Source organism: Pinus tabuliformis, chromosome 2_2 (genome assembly GCF_031772625.1).
Source record: "Pinus tabuliformis cultivar Carrire ecotype Pingquan chromosome 2_2, CPIR1, whole genome shotgun sequence".
In the NCBI taxonomy this organism is placed as follows: Eukaryota; Viridiplantae; Streptophyta; class Pinopsida; order Pinales; family Pinaceae; genus Pinus; species Pinus tabuliformis.
Window position 1 is genome coordinate 1,159,381,361 of NC_142300.1, and position 23,868 is coordinate 1,159,405,228.

General features: G+C 42.3%; 1 protein-coding gene across 2 annotated transcripts in view; it reads left to right on the forward strand.

The window, feature by feature from the left end:
• The first annotated feature begins 1,150 nt into the window (after positions 1-1,150).
• The window catches only part of LOC149197539 (O-fucosyltransferase 29-like), a 208,643-nt gene continuing 185,925 nt past the window's right edge, over positions 1,151-23,868 (forward strand). For both annotated transcript variants that reach the window (XM_089405879.1, XM_089405880.1), the window contains exon 1: positions 1,151-2,022. In XM_089405879.1, coding sequence (XP_089262005.1) covers positions 1,840-2,022 — 183 coding nt within the window. In that variant the 5' untranslated portion in view covers positions 1,151-1,839. The remainder of the gene's footprint in view (positions 2,023-23,868) is intronic.

The following is a 23,868-nucleotide window of genomic DNA, read 5'->3' on the forward strand; positions in this document are numbered from 1 at the left end:
CCTTCCCAAAGTGGTAGTGCTCGGATAGATCTTTCTAACGAGCTATTGTACGCGTCAAATGAAGATCGTATGCCAAAGTTACGACCCTGGGAAATTGATGTACCAATTTACCCAAACGGGGCCCACAATTTGGCGTTTCATCTTCTAGAGTTAGGTTTTGGGATGTTAAGGGTTTTACATTGTTTCTCAATAATAAATAGGCCTTCGAGCCTCATTGTAACACAGTTTAGAGGCATGTAGCCGCCACATCTCTTCTTAGAGATAAGCTACCATCGCCCTAGCTGGTTTATTTCCATTACTGTTTGTAAGCATATTTCAGTATTTTACATTAATGAAATGAAGTATTATTTCCGCTGCATATCTGTGTTTATGGTTATCTCTGTAATTTGTTGCGTTCCTGTTTAAATCCGGATCATGATTGCAAAATGCAAATAGGTTTACGAAGACAATTTATGCTTGACACTTTCAAACTTAGCTTGCAACCTTCATTGGCACAACTTTCAACGTTTTTGTTAAGGTCCTTAGGACATGATAATATTTTATGAATGAGATGCCTTACACAATCTTCTTGAGTCTTACTAGGATGCTTTCTAACATTTTGTCCTTTAGAAATGAGCCTTGCACTAAATGCTAGATAAAAAATAAAAAGTCTCCCAAAATAGTCAATAGAACTACTTGATGGTTACTTGGTTTTCTCTCACCAACTATATACCTCAAAAAAACACATATACTTCCACCTAATTATTTGTCATATATTCTAACCCATAAATATTTTGCTACTCAAATTTTCTCTAAATAATACACTTCTCATATATTAAAAAAATAAAAACCACCTTAAACTTTCTTTTCCTATCAAAAGAGAGAAAAAAAGCAATCCACAAAATCTTACAATTAAAAGAATATGAAAATGCTTTAAATAAAAACTTTCTTAAACTTTCTTTTCCTATCAAAAGAGAGTAAAAAAAAAACAATCCACAAAATCCTACATCTAAAAGAATATGAAAATGCGTTAAAAGTTGTTATTATGTTAATCCCTTGAACGGTTAAATAATTCATAACACAAAGATCTAGCCAACGTTTAACATGAAAATGCGTTAAAAGTTGTTATTCTGTTGATCCCTTAAACGGTTAAATAATTCATAACACAAAGATCTAGCCCAACGTCTAACGCAAAGCGCAGTGCCGTGAAAACGAAATTTTCTTAAAACTCGAGTAATGTGTCTCGTAGTGTGCACTGGAAACAGCTGACAACTAATTTCCCGAGGCGAAAGCGATGGATGTACCGATTGACAGAGCAATTCCAATTGTTGTGAATGTGGGATCACAAAATCCGTAGGAGAACGACCGGAATTATTACATCAAAGCAATACATAAATGTGGAAAGCACAAATATCAGAGTAGATTCAAATGAAATAAAATGGAATTAGATGTTCGCGCTCTGATTACAGGTGGATGGAACATCCTGTAATGGCAGAAGTAGGAAGACGAGGAGGATTTTATGGGGTCACTGAAGCTCACATGGCGCCACTGAAGGCTCGTCAGTGTACAGCGTTGACAAATATCCTGACCAAAATGACACCCTGGCAAGCGGCCTATGGGGTAGAGCTTCCCCGAAATCGTGACTCGGAACTAGGACATTCTGATCTTTCAAGGGTTTGTGCGTTTCTCTGAGATGCTTACAAAATTGCCAAGGTTTACAGGGCAAAGTTTGCGTGCTTGATGGTTAAGGGTTTAAGGTAGGGCTTTTATGTTCTTGTTAAAGCTGCATATAAACATTCTTGAATTTTGGTGATATTAAACCGAGCGTTCGAAGGAAGGGTTTCCAGTGGGAGGTTGGCAATGGCGCAGCAGCAACATCAACATCAACAGAGAGTTCGTTTGCATATGAGGATGCCGTCAATTTTGTTCCTCTGTGGATCAATGCTGGTTATTTTCGCTTTGTTATCGATCGTGATGGGGCCTTTCCTTGATCTTGATCAGTTTCCACAACGATACGGAACGCGGCGAAGTTCTTTGACACTGGTAAGTCGAATTCCTTATAAAAATTAGCAATTGAATTACTGAATCCATATCGGTTACGCATTAAAGATGTCCGAGTGTTTTAAATATGTATAAGTTACTTCATACTTATTAGCTTCTTGCTGTAACCATAATCTTGTTCAGGACACATTTAGACTGATGTTTTTACTGTCGTCTTCCGTATAAGGTTTCGAAACATTTGCGCCCATTTCCGAAAAAAATAAATCAAATAAAAAAGAGAAAAATGATATCGAACATTTAAGTGGCTATTGTAATACAATTTGCCAGGCAATAGTTTGGGTGATTCCTTGCGACATTCGTCCTTTTCTGAAGCCTTCCCCATGGTCCTGACATGTTCGCACATTTAGCTTTATCAATAGCAGGACTATGCTACAGTGGTTTCTGGTAGGGTATGTTTTTTTTAATCTCCCAATGACTTCTAGTAGGGGTTTTTGATTTTTTAGGTACCATTTGCGGGCCAGAAACCTCCAGCGTAGGAGTCTTGTCCAATGAGTTTCTACTTCATCAAGGGGGTTGATTTACCACTTGACCGTAATCTGCTCAGCATCTAACAGGGATTCTGTTTTTTAACCTGAAATTGAGAAAATTTGTATTATTTAAAAGCTATAGATAAGCTAAACAGCAAAAATACACATTACTGCTGTTCAGAATTTCTAAGCAAAACAGACACCCCCTTATATGCAAAAAGGATAGGTAACATATATCTGCAGGCAAAACATCCTATTACTTCTTACATCTATATATATATATCTGAAAAAACACCTAATATCTTGATAACTTTAAAGAATATCAAAACTTAGTGGAAAACATTGTGGCTGAGAGCATCTTCCATTTGTAGGAACAGAGTCCTAATTTTCAAGCTCCATATCTTCCATCAACTGTTAGGGTGCATTTTCTTCCTTAAAGAGTCCTCCTTGAGCAGAATTGGTTGACATCCTTTGGTTAGAGGTCCCTGAGGGAGATCCTTTTTTCAAATTTACAACCATGTTTCTCAGCATTTTACATTTAGCTTCTAGAGTGGCAATTTGTTGTTTTTGCTGAAAAGGTGCAATCACAACTGAGGCAATTTTGGGAGGTGCCCTGATGTTTTGTTTTCATGGACCTTTGAGATGATAGAGAAAAGAGAAATCCTGTTACACTGAATAGATTTGTGCAATTGAAAGCAACACCCAGGTAGGGATGCCAATAAAGAGCCAATTTCCTCCCATTGTGTACCTGTAATTGTGAGACAACCCCACTATTCCACAAACAAAACAACATGATTAGGGCACTGCAAAATCCATGATTTTTGAAGGCTGCTAAAACCACTATGCCTGGGTTCAACAGTGCTGAGAGACCGAACCTGCAAGAAAGAGAGCCCACAATACCAAAATACAGTTGCTCATTACAGAGGCCCATAAAACCAAAGCGACAAGAACCAAATTCTACCTGAAAGTGCATAAACTCTAGAAAACCAAATGCACAAAGAGTATACAGGAACCAGAGTTGATGTGGAATCATGCAGAGGGCACACTTAGAATTTGATACCAACAAATAACAGTTCCAAAAGACTATACTTAGAATGATTGTGATTCTTACCATGTGGCTGATGGACAAAGTGGCTTGGTTTCCAACTACATTGCTTCCTTCTCCCTTTTAAAATTCCATTATCCCACCACTGTTATAATTATTTTTGTCTGGTGTTTCAAGTGACATCCTTTCCATGAAATTGAGCATGTGAAGGGGGTATGCTAGTATTATAAAATTTATTTACCTTGCATTGTATTACATGGCTGGGGAGGCATAACATATGGTGCTTTAAGGCAATGGTACATGCCCTTGAATGCATAAGTGTTATGGAATAACTTGATAACTTAGACTTGCATTGATCCTGAGCACTCCCATTTTCAGTGAGGTGGCCTCATTGGCAAGCAAGTTTGCTTGGAGATTATGCTCCCTCAATACCTGAGAAGGCAAAATCTTCTGAAATAAACCAACCTCCTATTGAGAGTGAGTTGTCAATTGCATTAGGTTTTGAAGCCATCAATTTGATGACTATGCTTGAATCTCCTATGAAAATTAGAGATTTGATTTTGGAATCGGTAGACACAAACTCTGCAAGAGGACATAGGCCTTGGCTTGATTATTGGTTGAATTTCGTAAACCCCAAAGCATAAGGTGTTTCAACTTTTCCTTCGAGATCAAGGATGACTCTCCCTTGCTCCTGCCACCCATGTAATTGGGCATTTTGTTAGTAAAGTATGTTGAGCTGTTTCACACTGCTCAAGAATTGGTCTATATCAAATTAGAACGAGTTTTGTAGCTTATATTAAGTTCAGGTAGTGAAACCTTTTGAAGTAGCTTGTGACGAACTTTAAGGGATTGTAGGAAATTGCAATATCTAGTGAAATTTAATTAATTTAGGTTTAACAAAAGTCATAGAAGAATACTTTGCAAAATCAAAATAACCAAATTATTTTAATTTTCTCTTGTTTGCCTTGCAATTCTACATGGTTCTAAGGTTTGGAGACTTGGTTTACTAAAGTTTGATTGGTCCTAAATAGAGAGAGTATAGATCATCCTCCTTCATCGCCTCATTCAGGGCAAATAGATAGCCCAACCCTTAGTCCATCATCCTTGCAAAGTTTGGTACTTGGCCCTTTTGACTTGAGGCAGTGTTCAGTCTCATCTAACTTCTACACTGTGTTCGGAGTTTTGCTGATACAATGCAAGGGTGAGACATATATCCATACTTTGCCGACTATTCATCAGAGTCTATTGCAGTAGCTAGTCCTTCTACTTGGTCTTGATGTTGGTACATCAAGAGTCTCAGATCTTACTTTAGTTGGTATTATGTTGGACCGACATCCTCCATTTAGATATTCCTTATGTGCACCTTGCCACGTCTTACCAACCAAATAGGATATGAGTGCAATCATTCGCAAGGATATCTATAGCAATATGTACAGGTCACTTGGATAAACCCTTAGGGTGGGCTACATCCACAAATGGCCTTCTATGTTGAGCACTTTATGATGTTGAGTAATGGTCTCATTTTTCACTCCATTACACGCTTCGCCATTGGATGCACTTTCTTCAAATTCCCTTACCATAGTTCAGAGTTAGATCTCATCAACTATGAATTGAGATGGACTATTAGAGAGACTATTCAGATAAGATTTTTCAACTATATCATCTCTAAGAGATTGAGTTATATGAGCACTTCATCATTGGTTGCATGTTCTCCACATTCCCCTCAGCCACTTTAGAGTGGGTTCTCATAGACTTCAGGTAGAAACAAACCACCAGATTGATTGATCAGACAAGATCTGCCATTTGTCATCTATAGGAGGCTGAGAGAGGAACACCTCATCTTTCGTTACCCCATTTATTATGAGATCAAGGGGAGGTTCCGTTGCCTATTTAACAAGATTCTTTGACTAGTGATGCTTAACTTTATATATGTAGGAGGCCCTCAAGATCCCATATATTTTAGCCTCCTACGTGACTAGACTCTACCCAATCGATCACTTCCTTCTTCATAGTGCTACCCTCCGGAAGAGGCACTAGGTGGACCTTCCCTCGTCCCACAAGATTTCATTGGCGTGACCATATTAGATTTCTTCCAAGGAGACATACAAGATCCCCATGGCATCAGTGGTGAACTGCGTCTTCTAGATAGTAGCGCAATAGATGGTTTAGTCATCCCACCATATTTCCCTCTGGAAATCTTCCTTCATATGGCCTCAAATATTAAGAGAGACGGGTCTACTACATGACAAACCTACTTGCTTACTTTGGGTTCTCCTTGTTCCTGGATCCTCTCCTCTTATACATTTGCACCTTGGCGTAGGTTTTTGGGCTTGGGATTGAAGGTTCTTGCCTCAGCTTAGATATCACTTTATATTCTACCTTACTTTACTTTTGGCATCTTGCCTTTTATAGGATACCTTTTGGTACTCATGCATTGCAATGACATCATTGTACTAAATAGTCCCTTTGACCTACTTTTGTGGTCATTAGTTGGACATTAATAAAATTATCTTATACTGTGGTCATTAGTTGGAAATTAATTAAATTATCTTATATTGTGGTCATTAGCTGGACTTTAATAAAATTAACTTACATTGTGGTCATTAGTTGGACATTAATAAAATTACCTTATCTTACCCACATATTTTCATGTGGAGACGTGGATCCTATGTCATTTGCCCAACTCTCGAGGCAACTTCATATATCTTAAGATTCAAGCCACTAGTCACAACGCCTTAGGTAGCTTGGGGTTATTCTTCATGCGTAATTCAAGTTGTTCTTCATGCATTGGATCTCTCATGCCATGCCATGTCATTGATCTTAGAGCGCTTAGCTTGTTCACACATTTGAAGGCACATGTCACACAAGTGTATGGGATGACCACCTTGGAGGATGTACTACCTAGTTGTTAGGTCTCCTATTTGGCACCTGTAGACCTCCCTTGACTTGAACACATGTTTGACATGTTTCAAGGGGAAGTCTATGCCTTGGAGATTTCCCAACAAGTCTTTGAAGCTGATTTTGGTGAATCACCCCCTCCTTGAAGTTTGGAGTCTTCCGTGTGCCACATGTGTGTATCTCCCTCATCTTGAGCATAGTAGTGGGCACTTTAGTTGATTATTCTTCATTATCTTGACTGCTTGAGGAGGTCACCTAGCATCATCGAGGGACATTGAGCTCCCTTGACTTCACTTTGATTGCCATATTGAGGCACCTCCCTCTCTTGGGGGAACTATTGTACATGTGGCACATCTACTTTGTTACTGGACTTGGTCTCTTAGTTAGTTGGAAGACAAGTCAAATGTGAGATCTCCTAGGCTAGATTTAAGGAGATGGAAAATTATTAGTATTGAGCACACCAAAAATCATACTAGTGTAGTTGTTGTTTGATAAGAAATGTCAATGGCTATTACTGATCTGTGCATTGTATGTGGTGATTGTGAGATTCTGGAGGTCTGGTGATACTCATGGAAGTTGTTAGAAGTTGAAGCATACCATCCCCACACAACATATTCATGAGGCTTCATAACCAAAGGAGGAGGTTCACATGTAACATGCAACATCTAGAAATAAAAGTGCATCATTCAATACTTCAAAGGTGCACAATTTTAAATTGGCTAATTTCTCCCTATGTGTAAGTTGACAAGGAGTAAGATAAGATAATTTTATTAATGTCCAACGAATGATCACAAAAGTAGGTCAATGGGATTGAAGGATACATCCAGTATGGGTACAATGTGCGAGTGCAAACACAACTCCTAGAAAATTCCAAAGCTAAAACTTGGATAAAATGAAGTAAAGAAGGATACAGCAATAGGATAGCCTTAAAAACATGTATATAACTAGATCAAAGGCCCCCAATGAGTGACTTTTGGAATATTCTAAAGGATGCCAATCATGTCACAAGTCAAAGGTCAAAAAGTGGGTTAGTGTAATCATGAGTTGTTGACATAGGAATGCCATATACTTGAATGTTGGTAGTTCAAAGCCTTAGTTTGTGTGGTGGTCATGGTCCTTTAATTTTGTTGAAAGTAATGTTGATCATGTGTAAACCTTTTAAAATGGTTTGCGCTAAAGTTTGAGGAAAGCACATGATTTAGCTTTTCCTAACCCTATAAAGTTTATAAAGCGGTTTTTTGGGTTGGGTGGATTTTATGTAAGGAGGGACATTGGTTTAGTTCCTAGGGTATTATGAGAGAATACTTCCGGTAAATCACATTTCAATTTTTGCTGTCGACGCATTTCAAACCACTAAGTGTGGTTAAGTCATCCTTACTAATTTATTAATTCTTTTAACGTTCATTTCTCTTGCCGTTTTGCATCTCTACAGTATATAATTGTTGGTTGGATCAATACTTTCATCCAAGTCTTGATGATGAACCACACTTAGTGGTTCAAAACGCGTCGACAACAAAAATTGAAATGTGATTTACCGGAAGTATTCTCTCATAACATTATGAATCACAAAAGTTTGCATTATGAAATCCTAGGGTATTTTTAACAAGTATTTCATGGGGCCCCATTGTTAAAAAATCTATTAGGGCAACATATAAGGGTGATTTTTCTTTACTTTGATAACTGCTTGTGATTATTATTAATTCTTCTTCTTCTTATTATGTTCTGTTCATCAAACAATTATCAAACCATAGATAATGACGATCACAAGAGAACAAATAGACACAAGATATAGGCTCCATGCCGGGGCAAAACCCCACAAGGGGGAAAACCCATAAATAATTCTTCTCTTCTTATAGAATCAGATCAAATGAGACATCCAAGACCCTTGACCAAGACCCAAGAGCTTCTCCAAGCACCAAGCCAAGCATTCCAAAACTTTCTTAAATCAAGTCAAAGATGGTCAATCTGATTCAAGTCAAGATTTCGATCCTGCAACTATAGGTCTGCAACTTGTTCTTCAATCCTGCAATTATAGGTATGCAATTCATCCTTCAATAAGTCTGCAATTCGTGCTTCATTCCTGCAATTATAGGTCTTCAATTTGTCCTTCAATAAGTCTACAATTCGTCCTTAAAATTTCGGCCTTTATTCTCATAGAAACTCGCATATCTTTTCCTTTGAAATTCACACATCACTATCTCAGAAAACTTGCATATCCTTTTTACTAAAACTCGTACATCCTTACCTCTGAAACTTGTATCTAATCATAGAACTGAACAAACTTTTTAGTGGAGGATTCACACCAATATATAATTGTTCGTCACTATGAAGGGTCACAGTTGTTCAGTAGGTTGACTTGACCAATAGGAGGGCCGACTTGGTCTTATGGAGGACTATTTGACTCTTTTTAAATAAAAGAATTCCTTTTTCCTTTTTCTTACAAAGAGTTCCAATGGACTTTGACTCAAAATTAATCTTTTAACTTAACAAAAACTTAGAAGCATGAAGACCATGCTTGACCTAGACTTGAGCATGAAACCCATACTTAAATAAAATTATTTTTCTTTCTTCTTTTTACAATTTAACATATGTATAATGACAATTTGAAGACCAAATCTAGTCTTGTTCTTCACCACTCCCTCTTGATTAGGGAGGTATTCATACAATTGGTGCAAGGATTCTCAATTTGAATTATTTTAAGAAGAGTATCACAATCAATGTATATAATGCTAGAGATCTTGATACAATCTAGGCCAAATGCCAAGGTATGTAGGTACCATCTAGGCTACTTGCCAAGGTACCAATAGGGATCTAAGTGTCATCTAGGCTACCTGCGAAGACACTAACTCAATAGGGGTTCAGGTGTCATCTAGGGTATATGCCAAGACCCCAACTCAACAAGGATCCAGGTGTCATCTAGGCTACCTGCCAAGTGTTGGCTTGTTGGGGCCTGATCCAGGTTCGGAGTTAATTAGCCAAACAAATCCCTGTACTACTGGCCCTTTCAGCAACAGTCCGCGAAGCACGGACTGAGGTCTCATCGAAGCAGTATGGGGGGATGCTGTAACTAGGTTTCTGCACCCTTGAGATGTCTGAGGGGTTGATTTAGTCCAACTGTGAATACTTTCGCGTAGGTTACTTCGCACACTTTCCTAGCCTGCGAGGCCTTCGTGGCCTTGTTATATTTGTCTTCACACAACCCTAACCAGGGGCTGTGGGGCTTTCGCGCTGCTAGAGCAACGATCTGCGCTATTTTCCCAAGCCACACCGCAGATCTTACTAATCTTCTTATAATAGATAGTTATCTTTGCGTAAACAGATACCTTATATTATATTCACTTATTCAGCACATTCATATAAGTTCGCGCAACAAATAAACAATAAACTTGCAATTCATACCCAATATACTTCAATGCATAAAATAGGAAAAGATACACAGAAATATTGTAAAATTGATCTTTATTAATGCTTCAATCGGTTACAGACCCAACCTGCCCTGCGCACTCAGTTGCACGGGTCTGCGCACTTAAGCTGCAGAGCCTTCTCCTACTCTATGACCCAAAGACACGACTCTACTCTTAGACTCAATGCTCCCTTATTAGATCTTCCATTGATTGATTCCTCTATCTCCTTTTCTTTACACTTAGAGCCTCACTCTATTTATACAATCCCATGGTCCGCAGACTATGGGTAGATCTCTCAAACCGACATTACATTACAAAAATGAGGGTAGACAACCCTTTGACTCATTTACCATCTTAGCACTCTGCACCCACAAATTGCGGAGTCTTTACATCGGACTTAGTCAAAACTTGGGCTTTAAGCCCCAAAACTTGCCTTGGGGGAATCCCACATCCAGTAGGACCCCAACACAAACATCGTGACTCGAGGCGAGTCACTCTGTCGGTGCGGAGATCTTCGCGCGGAGACCTCTCAACTCTGCTCGGACTGCTGCAAGGTCGGCAATGCATTGAGTGGCTACTTGTTGTATCTCTTGTACGCATAGTTCCGAGACCGCGGTGTCGGAACTACTCCCCTGTATCTGTTCCTGCGTCCCCTGCATTTGTTTATAGTCCCGCGCCTTCTTTCAACTCCCTAGAGCGCAACGACTGTGCTTCTGTCAGTTAGTTAGATAGCGGGGCCACCCATGTATGGCTTCAATCGACTGCCTTTCACTCTGCCCGGGAAAGGTTCTCCATTTAGCTTTGCCCGCTGCACCGTGCCTTCGTCTGTGACCTCCTTAACAACATACGGTCCCAGCCAATGCATTCTGAACTTTCCCGGGAATTTATCAAACTTACTATCATATAGTAACACCAATCGTTTACCGTGACGGTGCGCAACTTAATATGTCGATCGTGCTAGGCCTTTTCACGCTGCTTTTGTACCCGTTGATGGAATCTAGCCAAAAACTTTCCTCTTCGAGTTCCTCCAATTGCGCGAGCCTCTCCTCCAAGGCTCTGCGGTCCGTCATACTTGTGAGCGCTGCTTTGCGTAGACTAGGTACGATATACTCCATTGGCATTACGACTTCCACTCCATAGACTAGCCAGAAAGGTGTTTGTCCCGTCAGTTTCTTGCACGTTGTCCTATAAGCCCATAATACTGCAGGTACGCACAGGTCCCAATCACTTCGCTGTGCGTTGCATACTTTGGTCAGCACAGTCTCCAGTATTTTGTTAAATGCTTCTACTGTCTTGTTGGCTTGTGGGTGATACGGGGTGCTTTTTTGATGATACACCTGAAACTCTTCTGTCAGTGCACTGATTGTTTCGTTCAAGAAATGTGTACCGCGATCGCTCATCAAGATCTTCGGACATCCAAATCGTGTCAATACGTGTTCAAACAAAAACTTCGCGGCCGTGGCGACTGTGCAATCTTTTACTGGTTGCACTTCTGCCCAACGAGTTAGGTACTCTATCGCAGTGATAATGTATCTCGCGCCCGTTTTTCCCTGAGGTTTGATAGGTCCTACGAAGTCGATCACCCACTTTTCAAAGGGCTGCAACGTCATTTGTGGATTCAAAGGCATCTTGTCCCTTCGCGATGGTTTACCTGTTCTTTGACATACATCACAGGCCTTGCAATGTGTTTTTGAATCTTGGTGAAGGGTTGGCCACCACAACCCTGCACAGAGAATCTTTTGTGTAGTCGCTCTCCCTGCATAGTGTCCTCCCGCAGTGCCCCCATGCGCATTCGCGAGGATATGACTTCATTCAAATTCAGGTACATACCTTCGCAGTATCTCATCATTGCCCATCTTATATAGGTGCCCCGCAATGACAGAAAAATTTGTCGCGCGCACCACCAGTTCCTTCTTTTGTTGGACGGAGTACCCTTTTGGTGTAGTTCCAGTCGTGAGAAAGTGGATTATATCTTCAAAGTGTCCATCCGCTACGCGCACAACAAAGAGCTGTGCGTTAGGTAATCCTTCCTCCAAACTAGTAGGTTCCTCTCCTGTCTCAATGCGCGACAGGTGATTTGGTCCCGTGTTTAGGCGCCCAGGCTTCACAACAACCTCAAAATCATATTCTTGGAACAATAAAATCCACCTGCATATGCGCCCCCCCAACACAGGCTTATTGACCAAGTATTTCAGCGCGGAATGATCTGTATACATCTTGAAGTGTCCCCCTAGCAAATAGTGCCGATATTTCTGGAGCGCGTACACCATAGCCAATCCCTCGCGTTCAGTTGTGGAATAGTTCTTTTCTGATTTAGACAACCTGCAAATCGCGAACGCGATAGGATGATCCAAGTCCTCTCCACCCTCCTGTGTTAGTATCGCTCCCAACGCTATACACGATGCGTCAACATGGACATGAAACTCCTCATCCCATTTTGGGAAGACCAGGACTGGCGCATAGGCCATTTTTCTTTTAGTACATCTAGGCTTTTCTTGCAGTCATCGTTCCAGCAAAACGTGACATCTTTTTTCAATAGCTTCTCCATCGGTGTGGTGATCTGGGCATAGCTTTTGATGAACTTCCTGTAGTACCCCGTATGTCCCAGGGTAGCGCGCAACTATTTCACACTTCGCGGTGCTTCCAAATTCAGAATCACCGCAATCTTCGCGGGGTCTACCATCAGTCCTTGTCTGCAAACCACGTGTCCCAGCAGGTTTCCCAAAGGAACGAGGAACGTACACTTCTTGAGGTTCAACGCGATTTGGTGTCTTCGGCAGGTATCCAGCATCAAGCGTAAGATCGCTACATGGTGCTTAACCAATCCAAATACAGTCCAATCATCTAGATAAAGCTCCAGGAACTTGTGGATATATTCCTTGAATGCTGCAACAATTATGCGCGAAAAGATGCCCGACGCGTTCTTCAATCCAAACGGCATAACATTGTATTGAAAGCAGCCCCAATTTGTCATGAAGGTTGTCTTACTCCTATCTTCCGGCGTGATTTTGATCTGGTGGTACCCTGAGAATCCGTCAGTGATAGAATATGCTTCTGCCCATCGACATTTTCCAATACTTCATCTGTGAATGGAGTTGGGAATGGGTGCACATACGCGTCATTCAATTTCTGAGGTCCACGCATATTCTTATCTCACCCTTCTGCTTCTTTCCTGCACCACCATAGGGCTTACCCAATTGGATTCTTCTACCAGCTCAATGATTCCTGCTGCGAGCATTTTGTCTAGTTCTACGCGGACCTTCTCCTTGTATTTCAGATTCAAGTGGTAAGGCCTCTGCTTAACTAGCTTCGCGTCGGGCTTTAATGTGATCCGCATCATTCCTAAATCTCCGATGATTCCTTTTAAGTCCGTGATCTTGGTCAGGAATAAGTCCTGGTACTCGCGGAGTAACTCAATGACCTTATCCACTGTTGCGTCATCCCAGTAGTCGTTGAGCGTTGCATACTTAGGTTCGGCTTCCGTATCAATGTTCCCTTGCTTTGTCTTTACCAGCGTGGTTATGTCATGGTCTTCAATCAGTGGTCCTTGAACCTCGCGATGGCCTTCTGTTTATGGAATGTTAATTTTTTGCAGATCCTCATCATCTTCTTCAGTATTGACATTATAACACTCCAGCGTGCAGCTCAGTTGAGTAACCCGTTCAGGATGAATCAATTCTATTGGCTCCTGTGGTATTTTAAAGATAGCTGCTTTTACTGCTTGTAGCGCGTCATCAACAGTGTCTCACCAATGATCCTCAAAAGTGAAGGTTAACAGAAACCCTTCGCGCAGGATATCCCATTCACTCGTGCCATGGTGGAGCTCTGTCTCTATATGCCAGTTCATGGGTATCACATCTAGGGTATGATAGAATAGACATACCCACTCAGATTGTGGCTCTTCCCCTTAGATTCATGGGTATAACATCTAGGGTATGACAGAATAGACGCACCCACTCAGATTGTGGCTCTTCCCCATAAATCTTTATCCACTTGGGGAGGTGCGTGCGCGGATCATCCTGTCCGTCATACTTGTCTTTTAGACGCATTTGAGGCTTCCCAAAATGCATGCGCATCATTCTCTTGCATTCACGCTAGTCCTTAAAGATTCCTTGGTGCGTACCCCACCACCTCGAAGGCGTAGCGCGTAGTACCCATTTCAGAGCCTCGAAACGTTGCTGTTCTGGCACCTCTCTTTCAAATCTGTTCAGGAAAACATCTACCTCACTTAACCCATCATAAGTAGGCAGATCCCTTACTTCTGTCGATACGTAGCGCAACGATCTTGTCATCATGTTGCAGTTCAGCGTGGTCACCTCGTGTAATCGGTTCTGCCATTGCTTTGTCTCTTCATCCGAATCCGATGTACATGAGCTTTCGCGCTCCCATGAGATTCGTCCATTCGCGGTTGGATTTACCCAGTCTTGCTCTCGCGTGGTTATCTTGTAGATGCAATCTAAGCCGTCGTCGCTTTCATAGTTGCACACTGGCTCAGTGTAGTGCGACCCCTTAGCAGGGTCCAAAGGTACGACGACGCGCATAGACTTTTTCTCAAAAATCATCTTGCGCTTCTTCAGATTTATCACCCCCGTTCATGTCAGTGGCCTAATTGATTCTTAATAGCGTGGGGTAGGGATTGTTGTCATCAACAATCTCTATCACTTCAAAGTCTGCTAGCGCGCTTGCCTATTTAATATCCACGGTGATTCCTTGCAATCTCCCCATAGGTATGATCTTTTGCTGGTTCGCCATTCACATCTAGATAGGAGGCCATTGGAGTGTAGGCCTTCCCACGCGCTCCCATGTTTTTTTTCAGCAGAACGTTCGTGTCCGACCCTAGGTCCAGAATTACTTGGTCCATCTCATATTCTCCAATCTGTGCAGTCAACCTCATTTCTCTTCTTGTCCTCGTCGCATGCTTTCCAATCTTCTGGACTATGCGCAGTTCTCCTGGCGCGGTCCCAACGCATCTATTAATGAGTTCCTACAATCCCTTTACAGCCTTACTGTCGCGCAGTAGCTTCATGCATGTTTCTAGGAACGTCGTGAGCATCGATGGGTCCATTTCTGGCTCCGGTCTGTCTTTGGTTCCTGAAGTGGAGGCCTCAACGAAGCTCTTCCTAGCTTCCATGAAGGTTTCCTTAGCGCGCTCCAAATCAAATCAAACTTTGGTTCTCTCGTCGGAGCCTTGCAAACCCAAGTACTATCTATAGGCTGTTTGCCTTTATCATCTCTCGTCGTAATTCCACTTCGGAGCACAATTTTCACATTGGGGTCTTCCTCGCGTGGCTTAGACCTCATCATCTGCAGGTTTTGAGTTGGGGGAGGTTGGAGTGCTCCCTTGTCACGCAGCCTCGCTATCAGTGTGGGACAATCTTCCGTTTCATGATCAAACAAGGTACAATACAGACATGATGGACGCGTTGGATTTGTACAATCACGGGCATAATGCCCTGGCCCCTAGCAATTGTAGCATATCAGCTGTCCGCGTCCTCCACCTCGGCCTCGTCCGTGCCCTTGAAATCTGGTTCGCGCCACTCCTGTGTTCTGGTCAAGGGGCCGCGTTTCGGCCTGAACTCTGTAGGTTGGAGTCCAATTCATCATAAGCTCATAGCTTCTACAAGTGCGCTCATTGTGTCCAACTGATCTACAAAAATTACATAACAACTGTTGTGAATTCTATGTGTACTTCTATAATAAATGGCAGTTGTTCGTAGCATGCTTTTCTCCTATTTGACAAATCACGCACCACAAAGCAGGCGCCGCGCTAGGTCCTGCTTGAGCCTTCGGTCTTAACAGCATCGGTCCTCTCCTGCGAGGTAATTCGCGAACACTGAGCAATGGTCCTTGTCATGTCCTTGACCCTTGCATTTTACGCACCATACTTCTTCGCGCACTTCTGGGCAAGCTGTCCTGTCCTGTTTCAGACTTTGCATCTCAAGGCATAAGTTTTTCAACTGCGCGTGGATCTGCTGAACTCCCAAGTTATGATCCTGTATCGGGGTCTCATGCAGCCTCATCGCGATCTCCAAGGCCTCTGCCTGAGTCGTTAACCTCTGTTGTGACAGCGCGTAACCTAAATGCGGCGTTAGCGATGCTACAAACTATTTGCGGTGCTGTCCATTCGTCAAAGTTATATTAGCTTCGTGAATTGTGCACTTCAATCTCTGATCCAATTCGCAAGGGGTCTCACCTAGTAGCGTTGTAATCTCTTTGAATCCAATGATCGACTGTGCCTTTGAATTCGTCTGCTAAATCAGCGTGTGATCTTGCAGAGCGCTGACCAGCGTTGATTTTTTTATATTGTCATCTGTAACTCCCTGCGCTTCCCATACGGCTTTTATCACAAACAAAAACTGGTCCGGATCTTCATTTCCTACTCCCTTGAATACCGACAACTTTATCGCGCTTGCCATATTGACTCACGGTGGTGGCAGAGGTAGTAGGGGCGAATATGGGGGTGAAGGCGGTGAAGCTGGTGGTGGTATGCGCAGAATCCTCCGCCTTATCAAATTGATCGCACTTCTTGGTGAGACCTTCGCGAGCTCTTCCTCGTCCCCTCGCGGAGGTGAAATCAAGGGGCTAGTTTCTAGTTCTGCACTTCCTTCGTTTCTGTAAATTCTCCCACTTCGCGTAGCCCCGAACATCAATGTATTCACATAATCCGCTTTTCACACAGTAGCATTTTAATCCAAGTGTTCAGAGACTTAACGTACTTACCTCGCAGTCCTTTAAGAAAGCGTCGCTCGACCTCGCTGTAGCTTATCGTAGTGTCTATTGCGAACTCAGTAATGAATCCTCCTATAATCCGATCGAGCTAGTGATCAACAGCGCGCGCGATCTTATCTTTCGATGCTTCCAATCTGCGCACCAACTCTAGGGTCCACACAATAGGACTATCGAGCTTGCACTTTCCTTGGCTATTTGTTAGCTTCACAATCCACTCGTACAGCTCAGTGGGGAAAGATGCGAAGAAAATTTCGTGGATATGTGTACAGGTAGCACTCTAACCACTCTTCTTTTGGTAGTCGTGGATTTCTGTTCTATGCGCCGCGAACTCGTGAATTCCTTTGTCCAACCAACCTTCAATTTCTTTCTTAGTTGGATTCCAATGATATGACATCAGACATCTCTATGTAGATTTCGGTCCCGGCAAAGGAACCATTTGTTGGCTTGTTGGGGCCTGACCTAGGTTCGGAGTTAATTAGCCAAACAAATCCTTGTACTATTGGCCCTTTCGACAACAGTGCGTGGAGCGCGAACTGAAGTCTCACTCGAAGCAGTATGGGGGGATGCTGGAACCAGGTTTCCACACCCTTGAGATGTTTGAGGGGTTGATTTAGTCCAACTGTGAATATTTTTGTGCAAGTTACTTTGCACACTTTCCTGGCCTGCGAAGCCTTCGCGACTTTGTTATATTCGTCTTTGCGTAGCCCTAACCAGGGGCTGTGGGGCTTTCGCGCTGCTAGAGCAACGATCTGCGCTATTTCCCCAAGTCACACCGCGGATCTTACTTATATTCTTATAACAATTAGTTATCTTCGCGTAAACAGATACCTTATATTATATTCACTTATTCAACACATTCATATAAGTTCGTGCAGCAAATAAACAGTAAACTTGCAATTCATATCCAATATACTTCAATGCATAAAACAGGAAAAGATACACAGAAATATTGTAAAACTTCTCTTTGTTAATGCTTCAATCGGTTACAGACCCAACCTGTCCTGCGCACTCAGCTGCAGGGGTCCGCGCACTCAACTGCGGACTACTAGGCTTCTGCGCACTCAGCTGCAAAGCCTTTTCCTACTCTACGGCCCAAAGACACGACTCTACACTTAGACTCAATGCTCCCTTATTAGATCTTCCATTGATTGATTCCTCTATCTGCTTTTCTTTACACTTAGAGCCTCGCTCTATTTATACAATCCCATGGTCCACGGACCATGTGTAGATCTCTCAAACCGACATTACATTATAGAAATGAGGGTGGACAACCCTCTGACTCATTTACCATCTTCGCACTCCGCGCCTACAAATCACGGAGTCTTTACATTGGACTTAGTCAAAACTTGGGCTTTAAGCCCCAAAACTTGCCTTGGGGGGATCCCACGCTCAACACCAAGACATTAACAGGGATCTAGGTACCATCCAGGCTACTTGCCACGGTACCAACCCTAACAGGGATCTAGGCTACCTGTCAAGGTACTAACCTAACAGGGATCTAGGTATCATCTAGGCTACTTGCCACGATACCAACCCTAACAGATCCAGGCTACCTGTCAAGGTACTAACCCTAACAGGGATCTAGGTATCATCTAGGCTACCTGCTAAGATACCAACCCTAATAGATCCTGATACCGTTTAGGCCAACTACCAAGGTACCAATATGGAGCTTATCCAAAGCTTCTTTTGTCCATCTGGGAGGGTGAACTTTTTCATCAACTTTTAGAGTCCAACTTTCTCTTGTGCCACATGTCCTTTTAGGTATGCCATATCAATATAGGGTTAACGATACTATAGCCTTTATTGCTACTTGTCGCTTTAAAGGTCAAAGTTTTCTTTACGTCGATCTAGAGATCTTCAACATGCATAGATTAATCATCATGTTCCTGGAACGAACTAGTCAGTGATCTTCATTCAAGAGGAATTCTATAGAAATTGTCTTTTCTTCCTTTCTTCAAGAATCTACAATGGATGTTGACAAATATCATCAAGCTTCTTTTACAGATTCCTCTTTCCATCGTGCTTATCATCTTTCATAGAGTTATCAACAAGGATGAGTACTTTCATTTTTCTAACTTCAGTACAATCAAACCATATTAGGGCATGATGTCAATTCTGTTAGTCTAGGGTTTCTGCTTATAGTGGAAACATTTTGGTCCTAGGGTCCCAAGATCCATCTTTAATCTTAGGATGGGTTTATTACAAACCCTAGAACCCTACACAAAACTCTGATATGCTAATAACAAACCCTAGATGCCATATTCCAAGAACTATAGAGGTAGCAATCAAGTAGGGTTAGGGTTTTTGTTTTTTAGGGTTTACTTCTATCTATGGTTCGAAAACCCTAAATATCAACAAACCCTAAATTCAAGATTTACAGAATAGCTTCACAAACCTCATAGATACTATACATAAATAATCACAAAGACATAATATAGAAAACATACCATACCTCAAATAGTATTATATTGTTCTTCTGAGACTTCCTTCATGCTGCAATTCTATTCTAGTAGAGAATACTTATGATGCTTATAATATTATTGTATAAAGTGATCTAGATGCTTTGCTAGATGGTTGCCTTTTAACAAAGATGCCAAAACTTGATACACCCGCATGTACAATTGCTAACTTTAAAACCTGAGAGTCGAACTCCTCCTTTTGAATAAAAAATTTCATCAAGGTCCTTTTTGGATCCAAAGCTCCTTCTGAATCTAGGACTTGACACGAACTATTCTTTGATATTATAACTTCTTCCAGACAGTTTTAGTAGGTACTTGCAATTTCTGGGGAGATTAAAAAAACATTGTTATAATCAAGTATTAAGAATAAAACAAGAGACTATCTTTACAAGAGAAATCAATAATAATGAAGAGCGATAGAGTACTTATCTTTTATGAACAACTCCCTCTTGATTTTGTACTTCTCAACATCATCGATCTAACCATCATCAAGGTTCTTCTTTGTTTCAATAACTCATCCTTGGGTTTTGTCCATAACCCTAGGCATTCTCTTAACAAGCCTTTCCAGGTTTGAGAACCCTAGAAATCAAACCCCCATTGCACATGGAAGAATTTAATCTAGGGTTTTGTCCAAAAGCTCTAAAGTCAATTATGTTGTTTTTCTGCGATCCTGATGTCTAGGATAGAATCTTAGATCACTGACGCTACCAAACCAAGAATCGCAACGAAACTACTTTGCACAACGAAACTATACACAATAGTAAATCTACTAGTGCACAAAATAGACTCATCTTTTTACATAATTTTGTACAATAACCCAACTTCATTATATTAATCCAACTGATATAATACAACAGTTTAGGTCTCTTGTACCAGGGATAATGGCCCTCATACATCCATTGATACAAAGATAGAAAACTGGGGTTTGGTGTCAGTCCATCGATAACAAATCTACCCTTAACAAGATACGCTGACCATCTGGCTGTTGCATGCTCTCTCAGCTCCTCTCGATCGTACTGTGTACATGCTCGGTCTATCGGCTCTCGATCTGCAGCAACACCAATCTGCCTCTATCAATGATCCAAGTCCATCTGGGCACTAAACATCGACTGCCAGTTTGCTCTCTAGTTGTGCCTTAGTCCATCAAGGACACGACTCATTGAGATTCCTGTCGAGTTGTTCATAACTCCACTTGTGAACAACTCTCAACTGCCCACTATAGTCTTCCTGCGTTGCTCCAATGAAGACTAACATAGGGCAACAGAGGGTTGCCCAACTTCTGTTGTAGATGTCCCTTTCCACACAGAAGTGAAGGGTTGCAACAACTGCTCCTGGCTGATTAGACCTTGAGCTCAATCATTCTGCCACTCTTAGCAACGCTTAGTCCATCAAGGCACTACACTTAGGGCTCACTACTTGGACCCTCTCACGCTGCCCTCCAATAGACCACGAGGTATCTAATACATGCTATAGCATTTGCTCTTAGTTAGGGAATCCAACCATCTAGGAAACCCCTCGTCTTGGCTGCCAACAGACTCCTCAAATCTGCCTCTCTAAGGACACCATCCACTTGCAAGTCACATCAACTCAAGAGGACTAACATGCCTATGCTCTGCAACCTCCTGCTGCTCCTCTTGACACGTGCACTACTGTTGATGAACTGCTCATAGGATGATCGAACTCTGTCCTCTTCTAGGACCCCCATCCACCTAGCAAATCACATCATCAAGAGACCATCTGCAACCATACTTTTGCTGCCCTCTTGCCCTTGGGTTCTGTGCACACTGCTGTGACTTCTGTCACTGATTAAGGCATGAAACACTTTGCCAAATCTGCTACAATAGTCCTTCAAACATTGTGTTCCCTTGTCTAGATAATTTTCGCTCTTTGTTGCCCTTCAAGCCCTTCCTAAACACTGTTATGGGCCTTGGAATACTTCACAAGGCACCCTACAACAATCCGCTTGCTACAACAAGGAGATGAGTCACCTTTCCAAGGGTTATAGCCTATGTCCACCTGCGCTAACTTCACAAGGAGTTGCGCTGTGATGAAAGGACCTTCTCTAGGCCTAACGACTCTTAAAACAATCCCTCCATACATTGTTGTAGGAACCCTTCTTTTGCGGCCTGGACAGAGACAAAGTGCACCTTAGACCATGGACATAAACACACCCAAATTCACCTTTGAATGCGGCTTAATCTGGCAATCAAGACGCCCAAAAACTTAAGATATAAATTGCCTAAACCGTCCTCGTAGCCTCCACGCATGGTGCCTCAGACCTCTGACTCTCTCTCTAAAGGAAACCACACCCTAAACAGAGATAACCTCTCCACAAACTCGATTACTGGCCCTTGGATGTCCTAGCCTCAGATCCACATTCTATTTCAGAACTCCTCTATGATGTGAATGCACTTGGATGTCATTAGAAAGACTCTCACATGACCTTAATTTATAGTGTTCTCAAGGGCTCCAACGCATGCCCTTGGTGGGCTTATACAACTATCATTAGGCCTCTAACAGTTAGGTCGACATGACTAGACAAGCCCTAATGAAGGAGCTGTGGCTTGATGAAAGGACCTTATTTAGGCATAACGACACTCAAAACAATCCCTCCATACATTGCTGTAGCAACCCTTCTTCTACGACATGAAAAGAGACAAAATGCACCTTAGACCATGCACAAAACACACCCAAACTCACCTCTGACTGTGGCCTGATATGGCAAGCAAGACGCCCCAAAACTGAAGAGATAAATTGCCCAAACCGTCCTCTTGGCCTCCACGCATGGTGCCTCAGACCCACGTCTCCCTCTCTCTAAAGGAAACACACCCTAAATAGAGATAACCTCTCCACAAACTCGGTTCCTTGCCCTTGGACATCCTAGCCTCAGATCCACATTCAATTTCAAAGCTCCTCTATGATGTGAATGCACTTGGATGTCATTATAAAGGCCTCTCACATGACCCTAATTTATAACGTTCTCAAGGGCTCCAACGCATGCCCGTGGTGGGCTTATACAACTGTCATTAGGCCTCTAACATCTAGGCCGACATGAATCCTTCATAGACAAGCCCACACATGACATTCAAAAATTCATATCTCAACTTCTACAACTCAGATTTCGAATTTTCGTTGTGTTTGGTTTGTCTCGACGTCCTCTATCATCTCCATCCATCACATATAGAAATCTCCTCATGGTTTTGGCCCAACACCTATGGGTGCAAGGCCCTAGTATTGGGTTCCAAGCCCACAAGTCACTTTTGTGGCGCTCTAACCTCCAATCCTCGAACCCTAGGGCTTGGAGTACCTCCCAAGCTACCAAAAATCAACTCTCCCTCTTAGCGAGGGAGGTACTTCCAAGACTAGGAAGTCTCCATCATCATCTGGTGACATTAGCCCATCTGGCATCCATCACTGCAACATACTCTGTAGAATGAAACCTGCAATCTAGGTAGTGCCTCTGCCTCATCATATCTGAACCTGAAGATCCCAAACCTCCATAGAGCTGCTCCCTCTGAGGCTCCACTGGCTCAGTCTTGTAAACACTCATCCTCCTGGATCAAATACCACTTGTGCAAATCCCTCCAATCTCCGATATGCAACATCACGATCTAATGAAAACTCTTGCCTGCCAATATCTAGTTCATCACATGAAGCAATCTCTATCACCCTGATCTTGTCCATGCCAAAGCAATCCTTGAGTTGTCCCAACGATCCATGGAAAATCAACGAAAGACCATGATCAACAATTTGCCCTACAACAAACTGTTGTTCACCAAGTTCTCCACCAATCCACCAGAACTCCGAGCTAATCTCGTTGCCAAGCCAGTTCAAACCACATCTCTGTGTCTTTAGCTGAACCCTCTGCTCCATGATCTAGACCCCCACAACTCCCTTTGAGTTGCTTCACTGTGCACACTCTGATTCACTATCCCTCAAAGTAGCTCATACACGCTCTGGTACCATGTTGTGCTTCCACGATCCTGGTGTCTAGGATAGAATCTTAGATCATTGACTCTACCAAACCAAGAATCACAATGGCGCTGCTTTGCACGCGAAACTATATACAAAAGTAAATCTACTAGTGCACAAAATATACACATCTTTTTACACAATTTTGTACAATAACCCAACTTCGTTATATTAATCCAACTTATATAATACAATAGCCTAGTGCTCTTGTACTAGGGATAATGGCCCTCATACATCCACTGATACAAAGATACAAAACTAGGGCTTGGTGTCAGTTCATCGACAACCAATCTACCCTCAACAAGATACTCTGACCATCTCGCTGTCGATGCTCTCTCATCTCCTCTCGGTTGTACTTTGTACCTTCCTAGTCTGTCGGTTCTCGATTTGCAGCAACACCAATCTGCCTCTATCAATGATCCAAGTCCATCTGACCACTGAACCTCGATTGTTAATCTTTTCTCTAGTTGTTCACAGATCCACTTGTGAACAACTCTCAAATGCCCACTATAGTCTTCTTGTGCTGCTCCAATGAAGACTAACATAGGGCAATGAAGGGCTGCCCAACTTTTGCTGTAGATGTCCTTTTCCACACGCAAGTCAAGGGCTGCAACAACTGCTCCTGGCTGATCAGACCTTGAGCTCAATCATTCTGCCACTCCTAGCAACCCTTAGTCCATTAAAGCACTACACCTAGGGCTCCACACTTGGACCCTCTCACACTGCCCTCTAACAGACCACGAGGTATCCAATACATGCTGTAGCATCTGCTCCTAATTAGGGCATCCAACCATCTAGGAAACCCCTCCTCTTGGCTGCCAACAGACTCCTCAAATCTGGCTCTCCAAGGACAT